Genomic DNA, 19,645 nt, shown 5'->3' on the forward strand with positions numbered 1-19,645 from the left:
ACCCCTGGCCTAGAGGGATGAAAGTCAAAGCCTGAGCCACCAAAAGTGGAGACCCTTTCACTTCAAATTGAGAACTCCCCTCCCCCCAGGGCAATGCCCTTGGGACGAGAGTGGGCTGGCAGCGAGCCGCCAGTCCTCTCCCAGACGCGCGGCTGGGCTCTGGGTATCGGGGGGAGGGGGGGGCTCTGGGCATCGGGGGGCTCTGGGCATCCGGTGGCTCGTGCTCACTCCTGGGTTGCGGAGAGGAGGAAGACACTGTCGTCACAGACCTCAGGTGATTCATACAGGTAACTTTTCAAATACGACGTCCAGGACGTGAGGGCGACCTGGCTGGGGCCCTGTCACCCCACTGACGGTCAGGGTGGATTCAGCCGAGCTGGCGGCCAGGCGGGCATCCCCGTCCTCCCCCACGGCCCCAGGTGTGTCCCTGCTGAAGTCTCGCACTTGGTCGAGGAGGACGACCTTCCCCAGTAGAGGAGCATCGTTCTTCCGTCCAGGGTGTGTGAGGAGCTGCACCCCCCTCCCCCCCCCCATAGAGCCTCCAGACTAGCTCAAGGTCAAGTATAAGGTCCAGCTCTGTTAAAGCACACGCGGCCTTCTTGATCCTTGAGCGCAGCCTTTTGACTGAATCCAGATTTTACAGAATAAATCATTTTAATAAAGGGGTTTGTTCTGCGAGGTTTGGTTTCGGCCGGCTGTACTTGGGGACCTGGAGGGCCACGTGTGGCCCTGAGGCCGCAGGTTCCCAGCCCTGGATGGTCGGAGATAATCGGGGACAGAGAAGTAAGACGCCATGAGCCAGAACCAGCCGTGGCAACAGGAGCAGTGTCGGAAAGGCCTGTGATGCAGACCCAGGTTATGTGAAGAACTCGGCTTAGCGTGTTCCAAGAAATAAACTTGAGAACCTCAGCAGGAAACTTGGAAGGTATAAAAAGTGACATAGCAGATTTTGAATAAGGCCAGATGGAAATTCTAGAACTGAAACACACAGTAACCAAAATGAAGACCTCACGGATGGGTGGCTGTAATGACAAGCGTCGTTGAAGAGAGACTTAGCGTTCTGGAAGAGAGGTCTGGAAAAACCATCTTGGATGCAGCGCGGCGGAGGAAAAGACGGAGAGCAGAGGGCGGGGAGCTGTGACGCGTAAGAAGGTCTGAAAGGTTGACTGGTGCCCCAGCAGGAGGGGGGCGTCTGGCAGAGGCTCTGCTGGGAGAGAACTTGTGAGAACTCCCCAGGCAAGCTGGATGCGGCCGCAGGCCCAGCTCGGGAGGCTGAGGCAGCAGGGTCCCTGGAGCCCAGGAGTTCCAGTTCCCACTTGGGCAACGGAGCACGACCCCGTCTCTTAAAAACAGAAATTCTTGAAACGCAGAGCAAATAAATATTCAACAAACAGATACAGGAGCGGGCGTGTGGGCTGGCGGCTCACTCCTCGGTAGCAGCACAGAAGGCAGGACCTGGCAGGAAACCCCACTCCTCAGTACCGAGACAGGAGCAACCAGGCACAAAGTCTGTACCCAGCAAAAATATCCTTTAAGAATGAAGCTAACAAAGACCTTTTTAAGACAAAGTGGAGAGGATTTTCCACCAGAAGGCCTGTGCCACAGCGAACTGCAAAGGAAAAGCCGCAGAAGAGAGCGCGGAGACGCGGGGGCCGGGACGGAGGGGGGCCTGCGGGCGGGTCCACAGGTCACAGTGCGCAGCGGGGCTGTCCTGCCGGGCTCAGAGCGCACCTGCACATGAAATACCCGACAGCAAGCGAGAGATGGTAGAACTTGAGTAGTCACGTGGGCCTAGAGTGTTGACTCTGTAGTTTAAAAATCTGCCATCAGGAAAGCTGTGGGCCCAGTGGTGTCACTGATTTTTCATCCTTCAAGGCGGTGGCCCCGGCCTTTCTGGCAGCAGGGACTGGTCTCCCGGGAGACGGTTTTTCCACGGGGGTGGGGGGTGGGGGGCTCACACGGTGATGCGAGCGATGAAGCTTCGCTCGCCCGCGGCTCGCATCCTGCGGTGTTGCCCCCACCCCCGTTCCTAAGTTCCACGGAAGACAAGTTTTCCATGGATGGGGTGGGGGTGGCGGAGCTCTGCGGCCCGTCCCTGACAGGCTGCGCACTGGTACCCGTCCGCGGCTGGGGGTTGGGGACCGCAGCTTTAAGGGATGACGTTAGGCTTTGCCACGTGAGGTGCCCTGTTGTGTCGGACAGAAGTGTCTGTGTGCCCGTCCTAAACCTCAGCTTCAAGGGGCATCACCCGCTGTGGTCTCTCCCTCCGTCATGAGCAGGATGTGCCCTGGGCGGCCACGGGGCCCAGGAGCGAGGCACCGGGCAGCCCGGCGGGTTCTCGGCAGTCGCCCCGCCGACCTGCAGACCCGCCAGCAAGGAGAGGCGCAGGGCGTGTTTCGGGGTGGCCTGGGGCAGCCACCCCACATGCTGGCTGGAGTATCTTAACCTTGAAACCCGCAGGCAACAACTGCTGCATTACCACGCGTGTGGAGACACGATTCTGATTATCTGTCATCTTCAGGAGCTGGCCAGACAGACAGTACACGCTAATGTGCTGAGTAACCCCGGGTGTGTACTGGGTTCTTGGCACTAGAGGAGCAAAGACAAATAGAAAAACTCGCAGCCCCTGCGGTAGAGAACTCGTGTTAGTGTAGACGCAGAACCACTTAGGAAGTGACTTCCGGCCGAGGAGCGAGAGCCCACGCGGGCCGGGCAGCCTGTCTGCGGAGCTGCCTTGCCGGCTTCCCAGTCCCCTCCTTGCCACTCTTTCACCTTGTGCTCCTCGTTTCCCCTGGAGTAATTGGACAGTAATGTTTTAAAAATCAGCTTTATGAAGTGTCATTTATTCACGATAAAATTCATCCATTTTAAGCATGCAGTTTAAATTTTGACAAATGCTGGTAAGTGACCGCCACCACAATTGCAACAGAGAATGTTTCCCTTGTGCCCTTTGCACCTAACCACTGCCCCCTGCCCCAGCCCCCTGCCCCCTGCCCCACCCCCTCTGCTCCACTCCCCTGCCGCCAGCCCCCTGCCCCCAGCCCGGCCTGCCCCAGCCACTGCCCCCAGCCCTCTGTCCCCTGCCCCCAGCCCCCAGCCCCCAGCCCCCTGCCCCGGGCAGCCACTCATCCGCTCTCTACCCCTCTAGTGTTGCTATTTCTAGAAGTTTCACATAAAAGGAGTCCTGAAGGGGTCAAAGTTTCTTCAGCTCAGTGCGTTGGAGGTTCAGGCGTGTCTTGCTTATCAGTTGAGGGGAGTTGGCTCCGTGCTGGAGCTGCGGCTGTGTGTGCACGGTGGGCACCTCCTCCCCAGTGTGGGGACGTTAGAGCTGTTTCCAGCTCTTGGCTGCTGGGGACGTCTGGGCACAGATCTTGTGTGGACACTTTGGTTCTGCCCGGGTAGATAGCTAGCTAGGAGCGGGGCGGCTAGGGCTGTGGAGAGTGTGTAACCGACTCTCTGAGGAACCGACAAACTGGTTTCCAGAGTGGCTGTGCCGTGTTGTGTCCCCAGCGATGGCGAGCGTCCCACCCCCCACCCCCGACATCCTGCCCGCGCTTGCATGGTTCATCTTGGTTTTTTTTTTAAGATTGAAAAATTGCTATTTATTTGACAAAAAATTTTTGAATTTAATAAAGAAATGGGAATAACTGGTACATACATTAGTTCAAAACTATCTTCACCAAGCACCAAATACTAGAATAGTTCCCAGTCTTTTCACCGAGAACTCCTTTGAAAGAATGCCTGTTGACCCAATCCGTTTATTTAGGTTTTTAATCAGGAAATCTAAAGCTGCCAGTCAGAGTTTCTAGTTACCGTGAGTTGACCAGTTTAACAGCCTCGAGGTCATATAACGTGAGCTTCTAAAAGCTTTGTTTGGCTGGGCACTGTGGTGGCGCCTGTGGTCCCAGCTCCTGGGAGGCTGAGGCAGGAGGATGGCTTGAGCCCAGGAGGTGGAGGCTGCAGTGAGCTGTGATGACGCCACTGCACTCCAGCCCGGCAAGAGAGCGAGACCTTGTCTCAAGAAGAAGAAAAAAGCCTTCTTTCACCTGCACATTCTACTCGAGGGGTCCTTGGCCTCAGGCTGATGATCCCAGCTCTGTGTTCCAGGTGCAGTAGCGCACGCACACGGGCAGGGTGCGTGCCAGGTGGCGTGTGGGCCGTGTGTGCGTCGGGGCAGCGGTGCCTCATTCGAGGGGCAGAGAGAGAGGAAGGTGCTGACCCGCCAGGGAGAAACAGCAAGGGCTGGGCAGAGGGAGGAGCCCTGAGCCTGGGGACACAGCAGAACGGGCACTGGGAGGCTCCAGGGACCAGGTGGCCTCCAGGCCAGACCAGGAACGTGAGGGGGCATCAGCGTGTGAGCAGGGCCTTCGGGGCTGGGGAAAGTGAAGGGACCCGAGACGCTGAGCCACGGCAGTGCTGCCTGTTGAGCAGACAGTGAGGCCTTTGTTTTGGGTACAGGAGGATCGTTTAGTAAGAGACTGTATGAAATTTGGGAAAACTTCACCCAACTAGAGCCAGAAACACCAGAGGAGCCAAGCATCACCCTGCAGCCCCCTCCGCACCCCGGGACCCCAGTCCCCTGGAACCGAATCCATTAGCAACCGTCATCCTTCATGGGAAACATCTCCCCTCCCCAAATGTGAACAAAAGTGACAAACGCAAAGACTCAGGCTGAGAGGCAGCCGGGCAGGCGTCCACACCTCTTGCCTCTGCTGCGCCGCTGTTGCCCCGTCACGCACACTGCATGTTCCCGCGGGACAGCGGGGTCAGCACGTCACTGCGCCCACCTCGTCCCTCCCCGTCAGAAACAGTAAGTGGACACAACACAAAACAGACTTTCCCCAAACAGACGCCGGCGCTAGCCGGGACCTGTGCCGCGTTCCTGCTCTGCCCCAGGGACTGTCCATCCGCCTCCCACTCACTCGCTGACCACCCTCATTCCGGGAGCTCTGGAGACACCGCGGACGTCGTCGCGGTTTCCGCTTCCCGGGTGGTTCCGCACGGACACGGCAGATCTGCCTGCTCTGCGCTGCCCTGGCGGGGCGTCACCACCAAGGCCCACAAGCAAGGTCCCCACCCCCATTCTCAGGCCGTTAGCGTTTCTCCCTCCGTCACACCGCCGGCCCACACGGGAGACACTCAGGGCGACGGAGAGTCAGAAGTTAAAAGAGCAAAAGAACGTAAAAAAAGAATTTATAGGTATCATCACACTAACAGTCTAACTTTGCTAAAGACACAGAAATTTACTTGGTTTACCCAAGCTACAGGCATTTTATAAAGTATTCAAGAAATTAGTGTATAAAAATAGTGGAAAAATTTTAGGTGCAAGCGTAAAATAAAACCAGCTTATTCTCTGGCAAAGAGTCCTCCAGATGCCGCGTCCGCGAGACCCGCGTGGCGAAGGGTCAGGCGCCTCCTGCCCAGCCCACCCTCCCTCAGGGCGGCGTCTGCGGTGCAGGGTCGGTGGCTGGCGCTGTGCCGGGCGGCCGAGGAGCCCTGCTGTGTCGCGGGCTGTTTGTGCCGCAGGTGACGTCCCCGCACCTGCCGCCTGGGCCTCAGCCTCGTCACGTGCTTCAGGGCCCGAGCGTCCTTCCTCGGGAACTTGTTCCTTAGCTCCGAGACAGCCTCCTCGATAACTTGCTCTGGTTTCTGCACAGATAATTGCAGTCGTTTTTGTAGGAAGAACTTTCTGTCTGTCTTGCAATATCTAGAAGTTTCTGGATACGCTGACCAACACCAGTTCGAGTGTCGTCCTGATCGGTGCCATTGACGTAGTCCTGACTCACCAGAGAAGCAAAGCAGGCACCAGAGGACTGTCAGAAGGTCTCGGGGCGCCTGGCGCTGCCTGAAGAAGCGAAGCCTGGCCCGTGCGGCCCGGGGGGCGCTGGAGGCCCCGGTGTCTGCCCAGAAGACACCGCCCGGCAGAGCTGCCCCGTGCGGAACGGCTAATCTTTCCAGTGCAGCCACTCCAGTGGGTGTGTGGCGTGTGCTGCCACCTCGCCCTGGTGACCAGACAAGACAGAACATTTTAACAGCCTAAGCCCGGTGAGGTGCCGTAGCCAGCCAGGGAAGTGGCCTGGCCCGCGGCCCCCGGGGGGACGGTCACACTCCCGGTGCCGCTGCCGAGCGGGGCGTGTGCAGGTGGGAGGGTGTCGCTGGCCGGGCGTGCCCTGGGTGTGAGGAGCAGGGCGCTTCCTCGTCCTCCCCTGGGACGTAACACGCGGGGAGAGAGGGCAGAAGCGGGTCACGACCCAACTGTCCTCTAGGAGAATTTGGCACTCTGACCCCTTCCCCAGTAAGCGGCGTCTGCCGTCACGCAGGCCGGAGTGACGCCTGCCACCTTGGTTGTAAGAGAGGCCCTGCCAGGGGTTTAGGCTCAGATCTCTTATGATGGGACCCCTCACCCCACCCTCTCGTGGACCCCACCCTCTCGTGGACCCCCACCCTCTCGTGGACCCCCACCCTCTCGTGGACCCCCACCCTCTCGTGGACCCCCACCCTCTCGTGGACCCCACCCTCTCGTGGACCCCCACCCTCTCGTGGACCCCACCCTCTCGTGGACCCCCACCCTCTCGTGGACCCCCACCCTGTGGGAGAGGCCTGCACATCCCTGCCACGTGGGCAGCACTGTCTGTGTGACGGGCTCCCCCCTGAAGGCACACCTGTCCCGCACACCCCGCAGGGCCGCTCCCTGGCACACGGTCCGTGTGTGGCAGCCTGTCGCCCGCGGGGGCCGTGGGCAAGGCGTGCTGGTGCGCTGGCTGCGTTCCCCAGCCCTGCACAGCAGCTGCCTTGTGCCAAGGTGGCCTGGCCACCGTCCACAGGGCCAGGACGGGGCAGCCCCAGAGCGTGATGAGGGGGGTTATTAGGTAAAAAGGGTGGGGAGCATGAGACCAAAGTGACTTTATATTTAGTTGTTAAGGATGAGAATATGAAACATTTAAAACTTTGTCTTCAGAGCTTAAAGCTTAAAGTGGTTTTACAATTGTGGGAAGGGTGGGATTTGAAAATTAATTCGCTTTAGTTTACTTTTGAATATTGTGTTTTCTTTAGCTTTCTGCAAACAGAAGACTAGAACTGAGTGTCTGAATGAGCAAGACTTTGGGCCTTTTGAAAATCCATGAGGCTGGAGTGTTGTTCTTGTATGTGAGATGTTTAGGAACAAGATGAGCATATAAACGTGCTCGCTGGCTCTCCACGCTGGGGCTTGTTGGTTGATCACTGGGGCTGCGTGTGCCAGGAATGGGGCCACCGCTAGGTTAGGAGGCTGATGTTTTCATTCCATTTAAAGATGCTGGGGCTGGGTGTGGTGGCTCACACCTATAATCCCAGCACTTTGGAAGGCTGAGGTCGGAGGATCGCTTGAGCCCAGGAGTTTGAGACCAGCCTGGGCAACACAGCAAGACCCTGTCTCTACAGAAAATGGAAACAAAAAATGATGAGATATTTAGGAATAATTTTATTTAGTGTACTTTAAATTTTTTTTTTTTTTTAAGAGACAGGGTCTTCTTCTGTCACCCAGGCTGGAGTGCGGAGGCACAATCATGGCTCACTGCAGCCTCCAACTCCTGGGCTCCAGTGGTCCTCCTGCCTGAGCCTCCCAAAGTGCTGGGACTGCAGGCGCGAGCCAGGGGTCTGCGTCTGGCGCTCTGTTTGCTGGTTGAGGCCCTGTGATGGTGCAAGGTGTGGCTTGATGTGCGTTTCCCTGACGATGAGTGATGTCAGGCGCCTTTTCCATGTGACACTGGCCACTTGCATGTCTTTGTTGGAGAAACGTCTGTTGAAGCCCTTTGCCCATTTTGGAATTCGGTTGTTTGTTTTTTTGCTGTTGAGTTTTAGGAGTTCTCTATATAGTCTGGATACTGAACCGCTTATCAGATATATGATTTGCACATTTTTCCCTGTCCTGTGGGTTGTCTTTTCACTGTTGGTAGTGTCCTTTGTTGCATAACAGTTTTAAATTTTAAGTCCAGTTTATTTTTCTTTTGCTGCCTGCGCTTTTGGTGGCATGTCCAAGAAACCACCGAAGGCACCTTATTTTGTGTGTGTGTTTATTCAGACCTCGCTTGAGAACGAGCGGTGGGTTAATTTCATGTTCTTCAGATTCTAAGTAGAGAAGGCAATGAATACAAAAAACTTTGGGGTTTTTTTACTTTTGTTCCATCATGCACTGTATACAAAAAAACGTTAAAAGGACGGTTTATATAGGCAAGAAACATAGGAAATCAGTCTTGTTATAGTAGCCAGTATGAGCCTTAAATTGTGTTAACGTGTAAGGTCCAGACAGAAATTGATTAAAAACATGTTTCAGGCCTTCAGAAGATGTTGCCAGCAGGTCAGATGTTCTGAGTCGTGGCGGCTGACGGCCACGCTCCAGAGCATTCTACCCGAGGCCTGTGACTCCGCAGGGCCACCGTGGGTGTGAGGACACCATGCTTAGGTGCCCAGCACGGGGCAGTGGACCCACTGCGGTTCATGCCACGAGTGTTGGTCGGACTCTGGCCCTGGCCAGGGTGGCCTGCCGGGGACCGTCTTTGTCTCTGGAGCCTTTGCGTGAGCCGGTGACCACCCTGCCGCAGGGCTGTGAGGCTGAGGCCTGGGCATGCTGAGCCGCCCCGTGGCCTTTGTGCCGACCCCAGACCACGTGCACTCAGGTACTGCATTTGCTCTGGGACATGTTCTCTTTTAGGAAGGTTGGCTAACAGGATGGAAGCCCCAGGCTTATTTTCTGTTAAATCACAAGGATGTTTCGAGCCCACACAGAAGTGGGGGCAGGAGCGTGCGGCACCTTCCCCACGGCGCGCTGGCCTGCCCGGCCTGCTCCGGCCCCCCGGAGTATTCTGGAGCACGTTCCAGACGTGCAGCGGTGACAACAGGGACAGAGCCCCCGCCCCGCCCTCCAGGGTCGGGCTGCAGGCCTGGCGGGGCAGGGCCTGGTGCTGCTGAGGGCACTGCCCGCTTTCCCGGCCCGGCCCCCGAGGACGAGGGCTGTCTGGGTGCTGTGGTTCTTGGTCCACTCTGTGTCTTACCCTGCTTGATATTCGGTGGTGAAAAATTTACTGGTGTCAGTCATTCTGAGATAGACATTTTTCACATTTTAACGTCTGTGACATCAGTAAGCAGCTCACGAGTCAGTGGAGCCCGGTGCTCGTCCCAGACGCTGCTGAGCGCTGTGCGCAAGGTCCTGTTTCATTTTTATAACGGCCTGTCCAGGAAGTTGGGGCTCAGAGAGGTGAAGGAACTGCCTGAGGTCACAGGACTAGCAAGTGGCTGAGCCCTCAGACCGAGTCCCGCCCTGGTCACGGTGCTTGTGGTTTGGGGTGAGGTTTCCCACCCTGTCCACTTTGATGTGCGCAAGCCAGGGAGACGGGTGTCGCTGTTACCCTCATATCTTACAGCTCAGAAAATTAAAGTTCAGCATGGCCGGGCGCGGTGGCTCACGCCTGTTATCCTAGCACTCTGGGAGGCCGAGGCTGGATGATCGCTCGAGGTCAGGAGTTCGAGACTAGCTTGAGCAAGAGCAAGACCCCGTCTCTACTAAAAATAGAAAGAAATTAGCCAGACAACTAAAAATATATAGAAAAAATTAGCCGGGCATGGTGGTGCATGCCTGTAGTCGCAGCTACTCGGGAGGCTGAGGCAGAAGGATCGCTTGAGCCCAGGAGTTTGAGGTTGCTGTGAGCTAGCCTGACGCCACGGCACTCTAGCCCAGGCAACAGAGTGAGACTCTGTCTCAAAAAAAAAAAAAAAAGTTCAGCTTAACATTTTGAAATTATTGGAATCAAAAAACAAGTCTAGCCCAGCAGTGAAACCAGCGTGTTGAAGACTGTCAGGCTGGGTCCCTGCAGGGGACAGAACCCTCACCCTGGGCTGACAAGGGGCCTTTGTCGTCAGTGATTACTGAGCTCTGGTAAGAGAAAGGCTCTGAAACAGAAGGAGACTGCGTACAGCACCCAGGCAGGGCAGATTTGGAGGGGCCCCTCCCCAGGGCCGGAGCTCGACCATGGAGCGAGGGGGGCTCGGTCCCCAGAGCAGAGTGGTTTCCTGGCCCGGCCAGTCCCGGGCAGGCCCTCGTGGGAGTGGTGGCGGCGGGAGGCGGGGAACCTTGTACCCGGGCAAGTCCCGTGGCGGGCAAGTCCCGTGGCGGCTGCAGAGGGAACCCGGGTGCTGGTGTGGGCAGCAGGCTCTCTGGGCACTGGGCTGGTGTCGAGAGGGTCACGGGGAGGTCACAGCCCAGCCAAGGCAGTGGGACTGGCCCTGCCTCCAGCATGTCCCTCCAGCGCCCTCTACGGAGCAGGCGGGAAGGAGGTCGGCACCAGGGGCTCCGCCCAGGCCAGAGCGCAGGGCAGGGCGAGTTTGGTGCTGGAGGCGAGAGCTTACACCCGGCACGAAGGTCCAGGTCGCTGAATTCTGGACTCAGGGCATGTGATGCAGTGTCACTCTGGGAAACGTGGGGACGAGTTTTTGTTCTGAACAAGCCCACAAGATTGGCCATCACTTGTTCTCGGAGGTGTGAGTGCATCAGCTTTTCCCCAGAAGCGGGGCCAGAGTGGTCGAGCATTGCCTGTGTTCTCTCCCCAGGCCCTGTCCATTTAGGCCACACGCACCTCTCATGCGGTGACAGCAGTGTCTCGGTGAGACCCAGCCCGTCCCCAGGTCACCTTTCGTCCTGGCATGGTGGCGCACACCTGTGATCCCAGCGCTTTGGGAGGCTGAGGTGGGAGGATCACTTGGGAGACCCAGGAGTTTGAGACCAGCCTGGGCAACATAGTGAGATCCTGTCTCTACAAAAAAAAGTAGAAAAATGAGTCAGGTGTGGTGGTGCACACCTGTAGTCCCAGCTACTGGGGAGGCTGAGGTGGGAGGATCGTTCGAGCCCAGGAGTTGGAGGGTGCATGAGCTATGATCGTGCCACTGCACTCTAGCCCGGGAGACCCTGTCTTTTTAACAAAAAAAACAAAAGCCTCTTTTCCTGTCTTCACCCATAGTCTGCCTGTCCTTCTTAGGTGAAAAAAGAACTTTTAATATTTAAAATGACAATGCTGAATGGTCCTTTTTTTTTTAAAACAGTACTTTGAGTTGCTGTTTCATGAGTGATCCTTTTTTTTTTTTTTTTTGAGACAGAGTCTCGCTTTGTTGCCCGGGCTAGAGTGAGCGCCGTGGCGTCAGCCTAGCTCACAGCAACCTCAGACTCCTGGGCTGAAGCGATCCTACTGCCTCAGCCTCCCAAGTAGCAGGGACTACAGGCATGCGCCACCATGCCCAGCTAATTTTTTCTTATATATTTTAGTTGGCCAGATAATTTCTTTGTATTTTTTTTTTAGTAGAGACGGGGTCTTGCTCTTGCTCAGGCTGGTCTCGAACTCCTGACCTTGAACGATCCTCCCGCCTCGGCCTCCCAGAGTGCTAGGAGAGTGATCCTTTTATTAAGTGGAATCTTATTTTGCCAGTTACATGTTTTAAATCTACCTTGCCGTGATTGCTGGTGAGGTGTCCACACGTGCTGTGATCCGGGTAAAGGAAAGAAGCCCTTTCCGGATATGTTGAGATCTCGTTTTCATGACTAGGTGATTTGTCATAAACCGTTGTGAAATGGAAGGTAATTTAGAGCATGCTCATCTGCCTAAATTAATAAACTTACTTAAAAGATTGAGGTGATGGTTTAGGGCAGGGCTTGCAAAATCCATCGCTGCGGGTCCTTTGGGGGTTGTGGCCGGAGCAAGGCCTAAGGGGGGCCGAGGCGATCCGAGCCTGCCCAGGGCTGTCCTGGAAGGACAGAACTCTTGCTCCCAGGTATTCTGGCTGCTGTTTTTAAAAGGGAAGCCAACAATGTGGGTTCTGACGTGCACTGTCAGTTTAGGAACGTCACTCACGCCCAGCACAGCGTCCGTGGCGCACCTGCCCCGCGGCCACAGCCTCTGCTGAAGGTTCGTTCACACGCTCCGTTTTTCTGCTGCCGAGTTCTCTGTTCCCCTCGCCTCACCCACCTGGAATCAAACCTTTTCCCCGCCTTTTCTTTAGGTGACAAGGCTCTCGATGGCTATAGCAAAAAAAAATATGTCTGCAAGCTGCTCTTCATCTTCCTCCTTGGTCACGACATTGACTTTGGACACATGGAGGCCGTGAACCTGCTGAGCTCGAACAGATACACGGAGAAGCAGATCGTGAGTATCTTGGGGGCGCGTGGGGTGCTGGCGTGAGCCCGCGGCGTCGGACGTGCGCTGGCCTAGACGCCGCTGCCTCTCCTGCCACGTCTGCCGCGAGCCACGTGGGTCTGGTGCCTCTGGCGACGCGTGTCAGCCCCGAGTTGGCGCGGGGCAGACACCAGGGCCTGGCGGCGGGGGTGACACGGGGACACGGCAGACTCAGGAGGGGGCAGCAGTCGGCGGGGCTCTGGAGGTCATCGCAGTTCAAACCAGCCTTTCAGTGAAGCTTTTCCTCCCCACCCCGAGTGAGGGCAGGGTGACGTCCGGGACACTCAGCCGCGGGGCTCGCAGACGAGGGGGCGGGACGCGGGGGAGGCCCGGGGGTCTGGTTCCCGCTGGCGTCTGGCCAGTGGCACCCTGGGCAGGTTCTCCCCGTGGGAAGGCCGTGCCCCGGCAGGATCGGAGCCCACGGCCTGCAGTTCTGCAGCGGAACTTGCTCCGCTCGAGGTGAAGACGGCCACGCGCCTCTCCGCAGTGCTCGGGGCGGGGGTGCCGGGGGCTCAGCGTCTGGCGTCGTGCTGTGCCGGTTTCCAGGCCACGGCCGCACTCAGGTTGTCTTGTCTCTGGGACACAGGGCTACCTCTTCATCTCCGTGCTGGTGAACTCCAACAGCGAGCTGATCCGCCTGATCAACAACGCCATCAAGAACGACCTGGCCAGCCGCAACCCCACCTTCATGGGCCTGGCCCTGCACTGCATTGCCAACGTGGGCAGCCGGGAGATGGCCGAGGCCTTTGCCGGGGAGGTCCCCAAAATCCTCGTCGCTGGGTATGTATCCGGCCTCTCGTGTGGGGGTCGTGGAATGTGTGCCCCTTAATCTGTGCAATGTGCTCTCTCCCTGCCGTCCCTGGTGGAGCCGTGACGCAGCCTGAGGTTGCCCCGGGGGGTACAGGTTTAGGGTTTAGGTGAAGTCCTGTCGGACTCGTCCTCCCCAGCACCGCGGGGACTTAAAAAGAGGTCAGGGAAGAAAGCCTGGCCCTGCCCAGACCCTGCCCACCACAGCCGAGCCGAGGAGGGGCTCCGGCCTCACTGGGCGCTGAGGGAACGGCGCTCTGCGTCTCGCTCTGTCACAAAAGCGTCACTGAGGAAGAGGCCAAACAGCCGACTCCGAAGAATTCCTGGCTGACTGACCCCCCCATTTGGAGAGGGGTGGGGGGTGCTGAGCCGCCAGCTCTGGAAGAGTTTAGAGCAGCCTGGGCCGTCCCGGGGCCCCACCGCCTGCCCTCCCGAGACACTCGGCCCAGTCGGACAACAGCCCGCAGCCCGCGTGGCCTGTCAGAAACGTGGCAGCGTGCGGTGGGCCGGCAGGCAGTGCTCTGGCCCTGCCGAGCGGGGGTGGTGGCCCGCCCTGCTCCCCTTGTGTTCCTGCCTGCAAGCGTCTCTGTGGACATCGGTGGGGCGGTCGGCCGGCAGCCCTTCCTCGTGAGTCGGCGCTGGTGGCTGCGACCATTGAACCAAACTGGCCGCTTTGAGCCAGAGCGTGTGTCGAAGGATGACCAGGTGTCGCACGGTCCTGGGGGGGTCCCAGGAGTCGTCCGGTGATGACGACCCAGCCATGCCCTGCACAGACCCCCTCCGTGGCCTCGACCACCCAGCAGCGTGGACGCCTGGTTCCTGCCGTGGGCTGATCTGAGGGGACTGGAGGGGACTGGCAGATGGACACCCTCTTCTCCAGGGGTGTTTGCGTCCAAAAGACGTTTCCACTCAAAGTAATTTTTCTTTGCAGTGGGGTGGTGGAGGTTGAGGGGTTTCCCAGGTTGGTTTGGCCTCACTGAGGAACGAGGAGGCTAAAAGCCGAGGGGTGAATGGAAAGATGCCTCCAAACCCTCCTCCCTTCCCGTGGAGCAGCTGTTCCCTGTGACTGTGAAGTGCGGGTTCTCAGGTGTGTTCCGACTGCTGCTGGGAGTTTCTGGCTGGCTTGTCACTGTCCCGGCTGCTTCGCAGGCTCTGGCTAGGGCAGGGAGGGAGGAAACACCCACCAATCTGTGCCCCCCTCAGGCCTCCCCGCGGCCTCGGCTCCGCCCTGCCCTGGTGTTCTCGGGAGAGCAGGGAACCCCGGCCCCTGGGCTCTGGCCCCCTGGCCCAGAAGTTGTTCCTTTCGAGAGCGACCGGGCAGGGCTGCTACGCAGTGTGATCGAGGGGCTGAGTGGCCCTTGGGAGGTGTCTGTGGCCGCGGGGAGTGCGTGTAACGGGTTTTTCTCACGACTCCCCGTTTGTTACTCTTGGGGACGTGTCAGGCTTAGCACGATGCCCTCCACGCCGGGCTGCTCCCGGGCCTCCCACCTCTGCTCGCTCAGGGCGAGGGGAAGCCGGGGTGGGGCAGGGAGGGGCTTGCCAGTCATGTCGGAGGCAAGAGAGGAAAGCAGAGGGACGCGGAGTTCCGTGGTGCCGAGGCCGTCTGACGCTTTCCTGCTGTGGCTGTGAATTAGTATGTAAATTGTGAGAAAAATGCTGTAGTCCAAACAGTTAATGAGGACCGTTAGTGGCACGTGGCCAGGCTACATAGCCAGTGTTGTGGGAGAAATGTCACAGTTGCTGTCCTTGGAGGGGGCACCGCTGACGCAAAGCCTTCTGCACAGGACTCTGCCGCCTGCCGCGAGCTCCTGTGTTGCCCTTCAGTGCAGACCCTTGGCGGGACGAGGGACGGGGACGCTGTCCCGGCTTCCTGACCGCCACACCAGACCCAGCGGGCCCCGGACTCCAGGTGGCCGTGCCATGTCTGTGCCGCTGCCCTGCACCTGGCTTGTGGGGGCCACGGGGGCCACCTGTCCTCCTGAGCGAGCCCGTCCTGTCTTTCAGAGACACCATGGACAGCGTGAAGCAGAGCGCGGCCCTGTGTCTGCTGCGCCTGTACAGGACGTCCCCCGATCTCGTTCCCATGGGCGACTGGACGTCCCGGGTGGTTCACCTGCTCAACGACCAGCACCTGGTGAGTGTCCTTGAACTCGGCTCCGCCTTCATCCACCAAATAGCCCTTTTGAAACAGCCACTGTGACAGCGGCCCGGTGTGAGCTCACGGTGCCGCGGAGAGACCTGCACAGGGACTGTCTGTCGTAGCTGCATGTTGGGACGTTAGTGCGTCGGGCGTGCGGGCGCCTCTGCGGAGGGGGAGGAGCCTCCTTCCCTGGGGTGGGTGAGGGAGACACCCGCTCCGGCTCGTCCCGTGACGAGGCGCTTGCCCGGCCCCGTGTACTGGCCGGGTCAGGGCAGAGGCGTGACACATGCGCAGCCTGGGGCCTGGGTCTCCTGGGGACAGCGTGACTAGGCGGGCGGCTCCCACCAGTGTCCCTGTCTCTGTCTGGTTCAGGGCAGGGGTGGGGAGTCCACGGTCCCCACCCAGGCTCCAGCCTGCAGCCTCACTGGCCTCTGTGACTGCTGTACAGGCCGGGCCCGGCGGCCGCCCCGGCTCAAAGATGAGGGGTGCAGGGGTGGGGGTGCAGGTGAGTCGCTGTGGGGGCCGCAGGGGGCGTGGGGCGTAGTTGCTCCCCGCGCCTGGCAGGGGCAGATGTGGGGTCGAGTGGCCGCGTCCTGCCTGGTTCTGTCGTGTCGGGGAGAGAATCACGTGGCACAGACAGTACTTTCCTATGGAGTGGACAGGCGTGAGCGTGTTAGCCGGCCACTGCGTGTTTCCCACAAGAGAAAGCCACCTCACAGAGGAAAGTGAAAGTGAACAATCGTCACGTGTGATTTCGGGGGAGGGTGTGGGTGGCGTCCCCCCGGCTGCCTGAGCTCCCCCGTGTCTTCGCCCCATATGGGGACCTGCAGGTCGTGTGCAGGGTGAGGCACAGGGCCGAGGAGGAGGAGCAGCTGAGGATGTTCTTTCACCGGGGGCCGTCCAGGCTCAGGCCCCCCCAGTGAGGCCGGAAGGCATCGCGCCACGTGGCCCTGGAAGGCAGTGGCTTTTCCCGTCTTGCAGACGGGGTATCGAGGCTCAGAGAGATCACAGAGCTTCTCACAGACCCGGGCTCCAACCAGGAGGTCGCGGAGGGCCGTCGCAGACCCAGTGCCGTGGGGAGTGCAGGGGGTGCAGCCCGAGGGCGGCAGGCGGCCTGGTGGCAAGGCGGTCACCCGCTGGGCTGCCGGAGGGTCAGAACTTTCCGCTTCCCTCAGTGCCTTCTGCACACGGCACCTGGGAACGGCCTGTGGGATCCGGCAGCTGCAGGGGTGCTGCCATGGCCACGGGCTGCGCCTCAGGGCCACAAGGCCCCTCCTGGGACACGGTGATCCTGTGACCCCAGCTGCTTGGTTTGGTTTTGCATTTTTGTGTGTGGCTTTGTTTTTCCGGGTGGCTTCGTTGGCATGTTCTGGGTCGTAGGTGACGGAAACACAGGCGAAAGCCGGTGGGGTGAGGGCGCCATCACCAGACCCGGGAAGGCCCCTCCGCCGCGGGCGCTGCCTGCTCTCAGCTCCCCTCAGCGCCTGCTCTCGTGTCTCAGGCCTTTGCGCTCCGCGTGACCATGGCTGCTCTGATGCTGGGCAAGGCCTGAGACTTGGCTCCTCTGGTCTCAAGGCAGGACCCCCGGGACGGGTGTCAGCTGCCCACGCGAGCCGCTCAGGGGGTGGGGCAGGGAGGCGTGGGCAGGGCCAGGTGGAGGAGGCTCGAAGTCCTGTGTGTCGCGTGTGGGGTGCTGGGCTGGTGGGGCAGGGAGTGACATGGCCTGAGCTCCACACGGTGCCGTGCTGGGCCGGGTGGTCCTGGGCCCTGCGTGCTGAGACAGGGCCCTGCGCGGTGTGGCCCCCGCAGCCTGGCTCCCAGCAGGGGGGAAGGCCGGCCTCAGTGCCTGCAGGTCGGCTGCCAGCGTGCCGCCCGGTCGATTCCACGGCGCGTCTTCCTGGTGGAGCAGACCTCTGTCCACACGCGTGGGAGCCCAGGTTCCATCTGCCCTGCCGGAATCTACGTATTGTAAACACACAGTTTCTTTGGAGTTCTCCGTGGGACGTGGGAAAACCTGTCAGCACTCCCTGTGCCGGCTGGGAAACGTACAGGATGACCAGCCAGACCCGTTTCTGCAACGTAGCCTTCACATCTGCACCGGGAAGCCCAGGAGGCAGCACACGGCCCTCTGGGAGAGCACTGTGGCGCCTGGCTCGCCGCCTTGCCCACGCGCACCGCGGAGGCCCTGCGCCCGGCAGGCCCAGTTAAATAAGTGATTTCAGTAGACGATTCCTGAGCTAATTGCTCACAGCCTCAGAGTCAATAAGTGTTGCTCATTTTGCCTTTTTTTTTTTTTTTTTTTGAGACAGAGTCTCACTCTGTTGCCCGGGCTAGAGTGCTGTGGCGTCAGCCTCGCTCACAGCAACCGCAAACTCCTGGGCTCAAGCGATCCTCCTGCCTCAGCCTCCCAAGTAGCTGGGACTACAGGCATGCGCCATCATGCCCAGCTAGTTTTTTGTTTCCCGTTTTAGTTGCCTGGCTGATTTTTTCTATTTTTGGTACAGACAGGTCTCGCTGTTGCTCAGGCTGGTCACAAACTCCTGACCCCAGGTGATCCTCCTGCCTTGGCCTCCCAGAGTGCTGGGATTACAGGCTTGAGTCACTGTGCCCAGCCTGTGTTTTTGTTAATATTTGTGAGAGAATTTTTTAAAATTCATTTTTGCCTGAATGAGGAAGCGAGGCCAGAGCTTCTTCACTTAACCCAGGTCTTCCAAGGGGCATGAGCTACTGTGAAGGATGAGTTTGTCCCGGGACCCTGCAGCCTCCCCCGAGCTTCATGGAAGGGGACAGGGGCCCTGGGGTCTGAATCTGTTCCCGCGAGGCCAGGCGGAGTGTGGGGGAGGGCGGGGTCTGCAGTGCCCGTGGCCCTCGTCCAGCCTGTGGTGGGCCGGGGCCGGGGCGGTGGCGACACGGCTGGGGCCTTTGCAAAAGAACAGTTCCCAGCAGCGTTTCCTTGTCTGCCGCTGGTGTGGGGTCGGCTGGGTCTGGAGGTGTCACCACCAAGTCACCTCCCTTCCCAGTCAGCTGGGGGGATTCAGGTCGAAGGTGCAGGTGCGGAGGGGGCAGAGTCCGCGCAGGTGACCAGCCTGAGGGGCAGCAGGGCAGGTGGAGGCTGCCCCCCGCCCCTGCCGTGGCAGGGCCCGGCCGAGCGCGGCTGGATTTCCAGGTTTTCAGAGAGGAGCTGTCTCGGTTTTGAAAACAGCGTGGAGCCGTCAGCGTGGGGTTGGCCGCTGAGGGCCGCCTGTCTGTTGCCCTTAAAGTTTTGTTTGGACAATGAGTTTGACATGAGCGGTCAGCTCCAAGTGTTTTGCCTGGAATCCAAGTGTCCGCTGTACATGTGTGTTCTTCCTTCAGGGCGTGGTGACTGCCGCCACAAGTCTGATCACCACCCTCGCACAGAAGAACCCGGAAGAGTTCAAAACGTCCGTCTCCCTGGCCGTCTCGAGGTTAAGCAGAGTAAGTGCCTGTGGGGGGCAGGAGTCAGGGTGGTGTTTTGTCTTAATAAGTTAATTTGCTTATTAGTTTGCTTTTGGAATGCAAGGTACCTGGCCCGGTTCTAAATCCAGGAATGGAAACTGCCTTGGTTAGTGCCTGGCTTTTCTTTCGACCTTTTCGGTCGTTGAGGACACTGTGGGCAGGACAGGGCGCAGGGCCATCGCGTGAGTGTGTGCTCAGCCTGCACGTGGGCGGCCGCTGCCTGGAGCCCTGTGCTCCCCGCCGAGGGGACCCGCGGTCCTGACTTCCTTCTCGATTTTACCACCCGAGCATGCATCCGAAACCCTGTCCTTTGGCTTTGTGTTTTGAATTCGTGTAAATGGATCCTACGGCATCTGTTCTTTTGTATCTGACTTGTTCTGCTCAACATTGTTTGTGAATATCTCACATTTGTTTTATGTGTCTTTTGTTCAGTTATTTTTGATGCTGCGTAGACTTCAGCTGTGTGAGTATATACTTTATCCACTGTCCCGTTGATCGTTTAGCTGCCTGCCACTTGGAAGCGGTTGTGACTGCTCTAGCAGTCACAGGGCAGCCGTGGGTGTCTCCTGGTGTCCACGCACGTGAGGTGCCCGTGGGTGTCCACGCAGGCGTGGCCCGGCTGGGCTGTGGCGGCTGTTCGTCAAGCTGAGGAGATGGACAGGGCCAGACCAGCCTGTGCGTGTCCTCTGGGATTTTAGCCACTCTGGCTCTGTGGTGTTGGGATTTGTTTTTGAAGCCAGGGTCTCTCTGTCTCTGTCGCCCAGGCTGGAGAGCAGGGGCATCATCCCATCTCACAGCAGCCTCCAACTCCTGGGCTGCAGCCATCCTCCTGCCTCAGCCTCCCGAGTAGCTGGGACCGCAGGCGGCACCTCGCCTGGCCCACCCGAACCGTTTCTAAGTGTATAGTTCAGTGCTGGGCGGCCATCGCCACCGTCCTGGTCTGCGTTACTCTTTCAGTTTGTGAGACTAAAACTGTTCCCATTCAACACCACCTCCCACCCCGTCCCCAGCCCGGGCAGCCACCGTT

At 58.9% G+C, this 19,645-nt stretch overlaps 1 protein-coding gene across 2 annotated transcripts in view; it reads left to right on the forward strand.

Annotated features, from left to right (window-relative positions):
* AP2A2 (adaptor related protein complex 2 subunit alpha 2) overlaps positions 1-19,645 on the forward strand; it is a 77,028-nt gene that overhangs the window by 34,928 nt on the left and 22,455 nt on the right. For both annotated transcript variants that reach the window (XM_069471870.1, XM_069471871.1), the window contains exons 3-6: positions 12,022-12,164; positions 12,781-12,974; positions 15,006-15,135; positions 18,496-18,597. In XM_069471870.1, the coding sequence (XP_069327971.1) occupies positions 12,022-12,164; positions 12,781-12,974; positions 15,006-15,135; positions 18,496-18,597 (569 nt within the window). The remainder of the gene's footprint in view (positions 1-12,021; positions 12,165-12,780; positions 12,975-15,005; positions 15,136-18,495; positions 18,598-19,645) is intronic.

Source organism: Eulemur rufifrons, chromosome 6 (assembly GCF_041146395.1).
Source record: "Eulemur rufifrons isolate Redbay chromosome 6, OSU_ERuf_1, whole genome shotgun sequence".
Taxonomy (NCBI): Eukaryota; Metazoa; Chordata; class Mammalia; order Primates; family Lemuridae; genus Eulemur; species Eulemur rufifrons.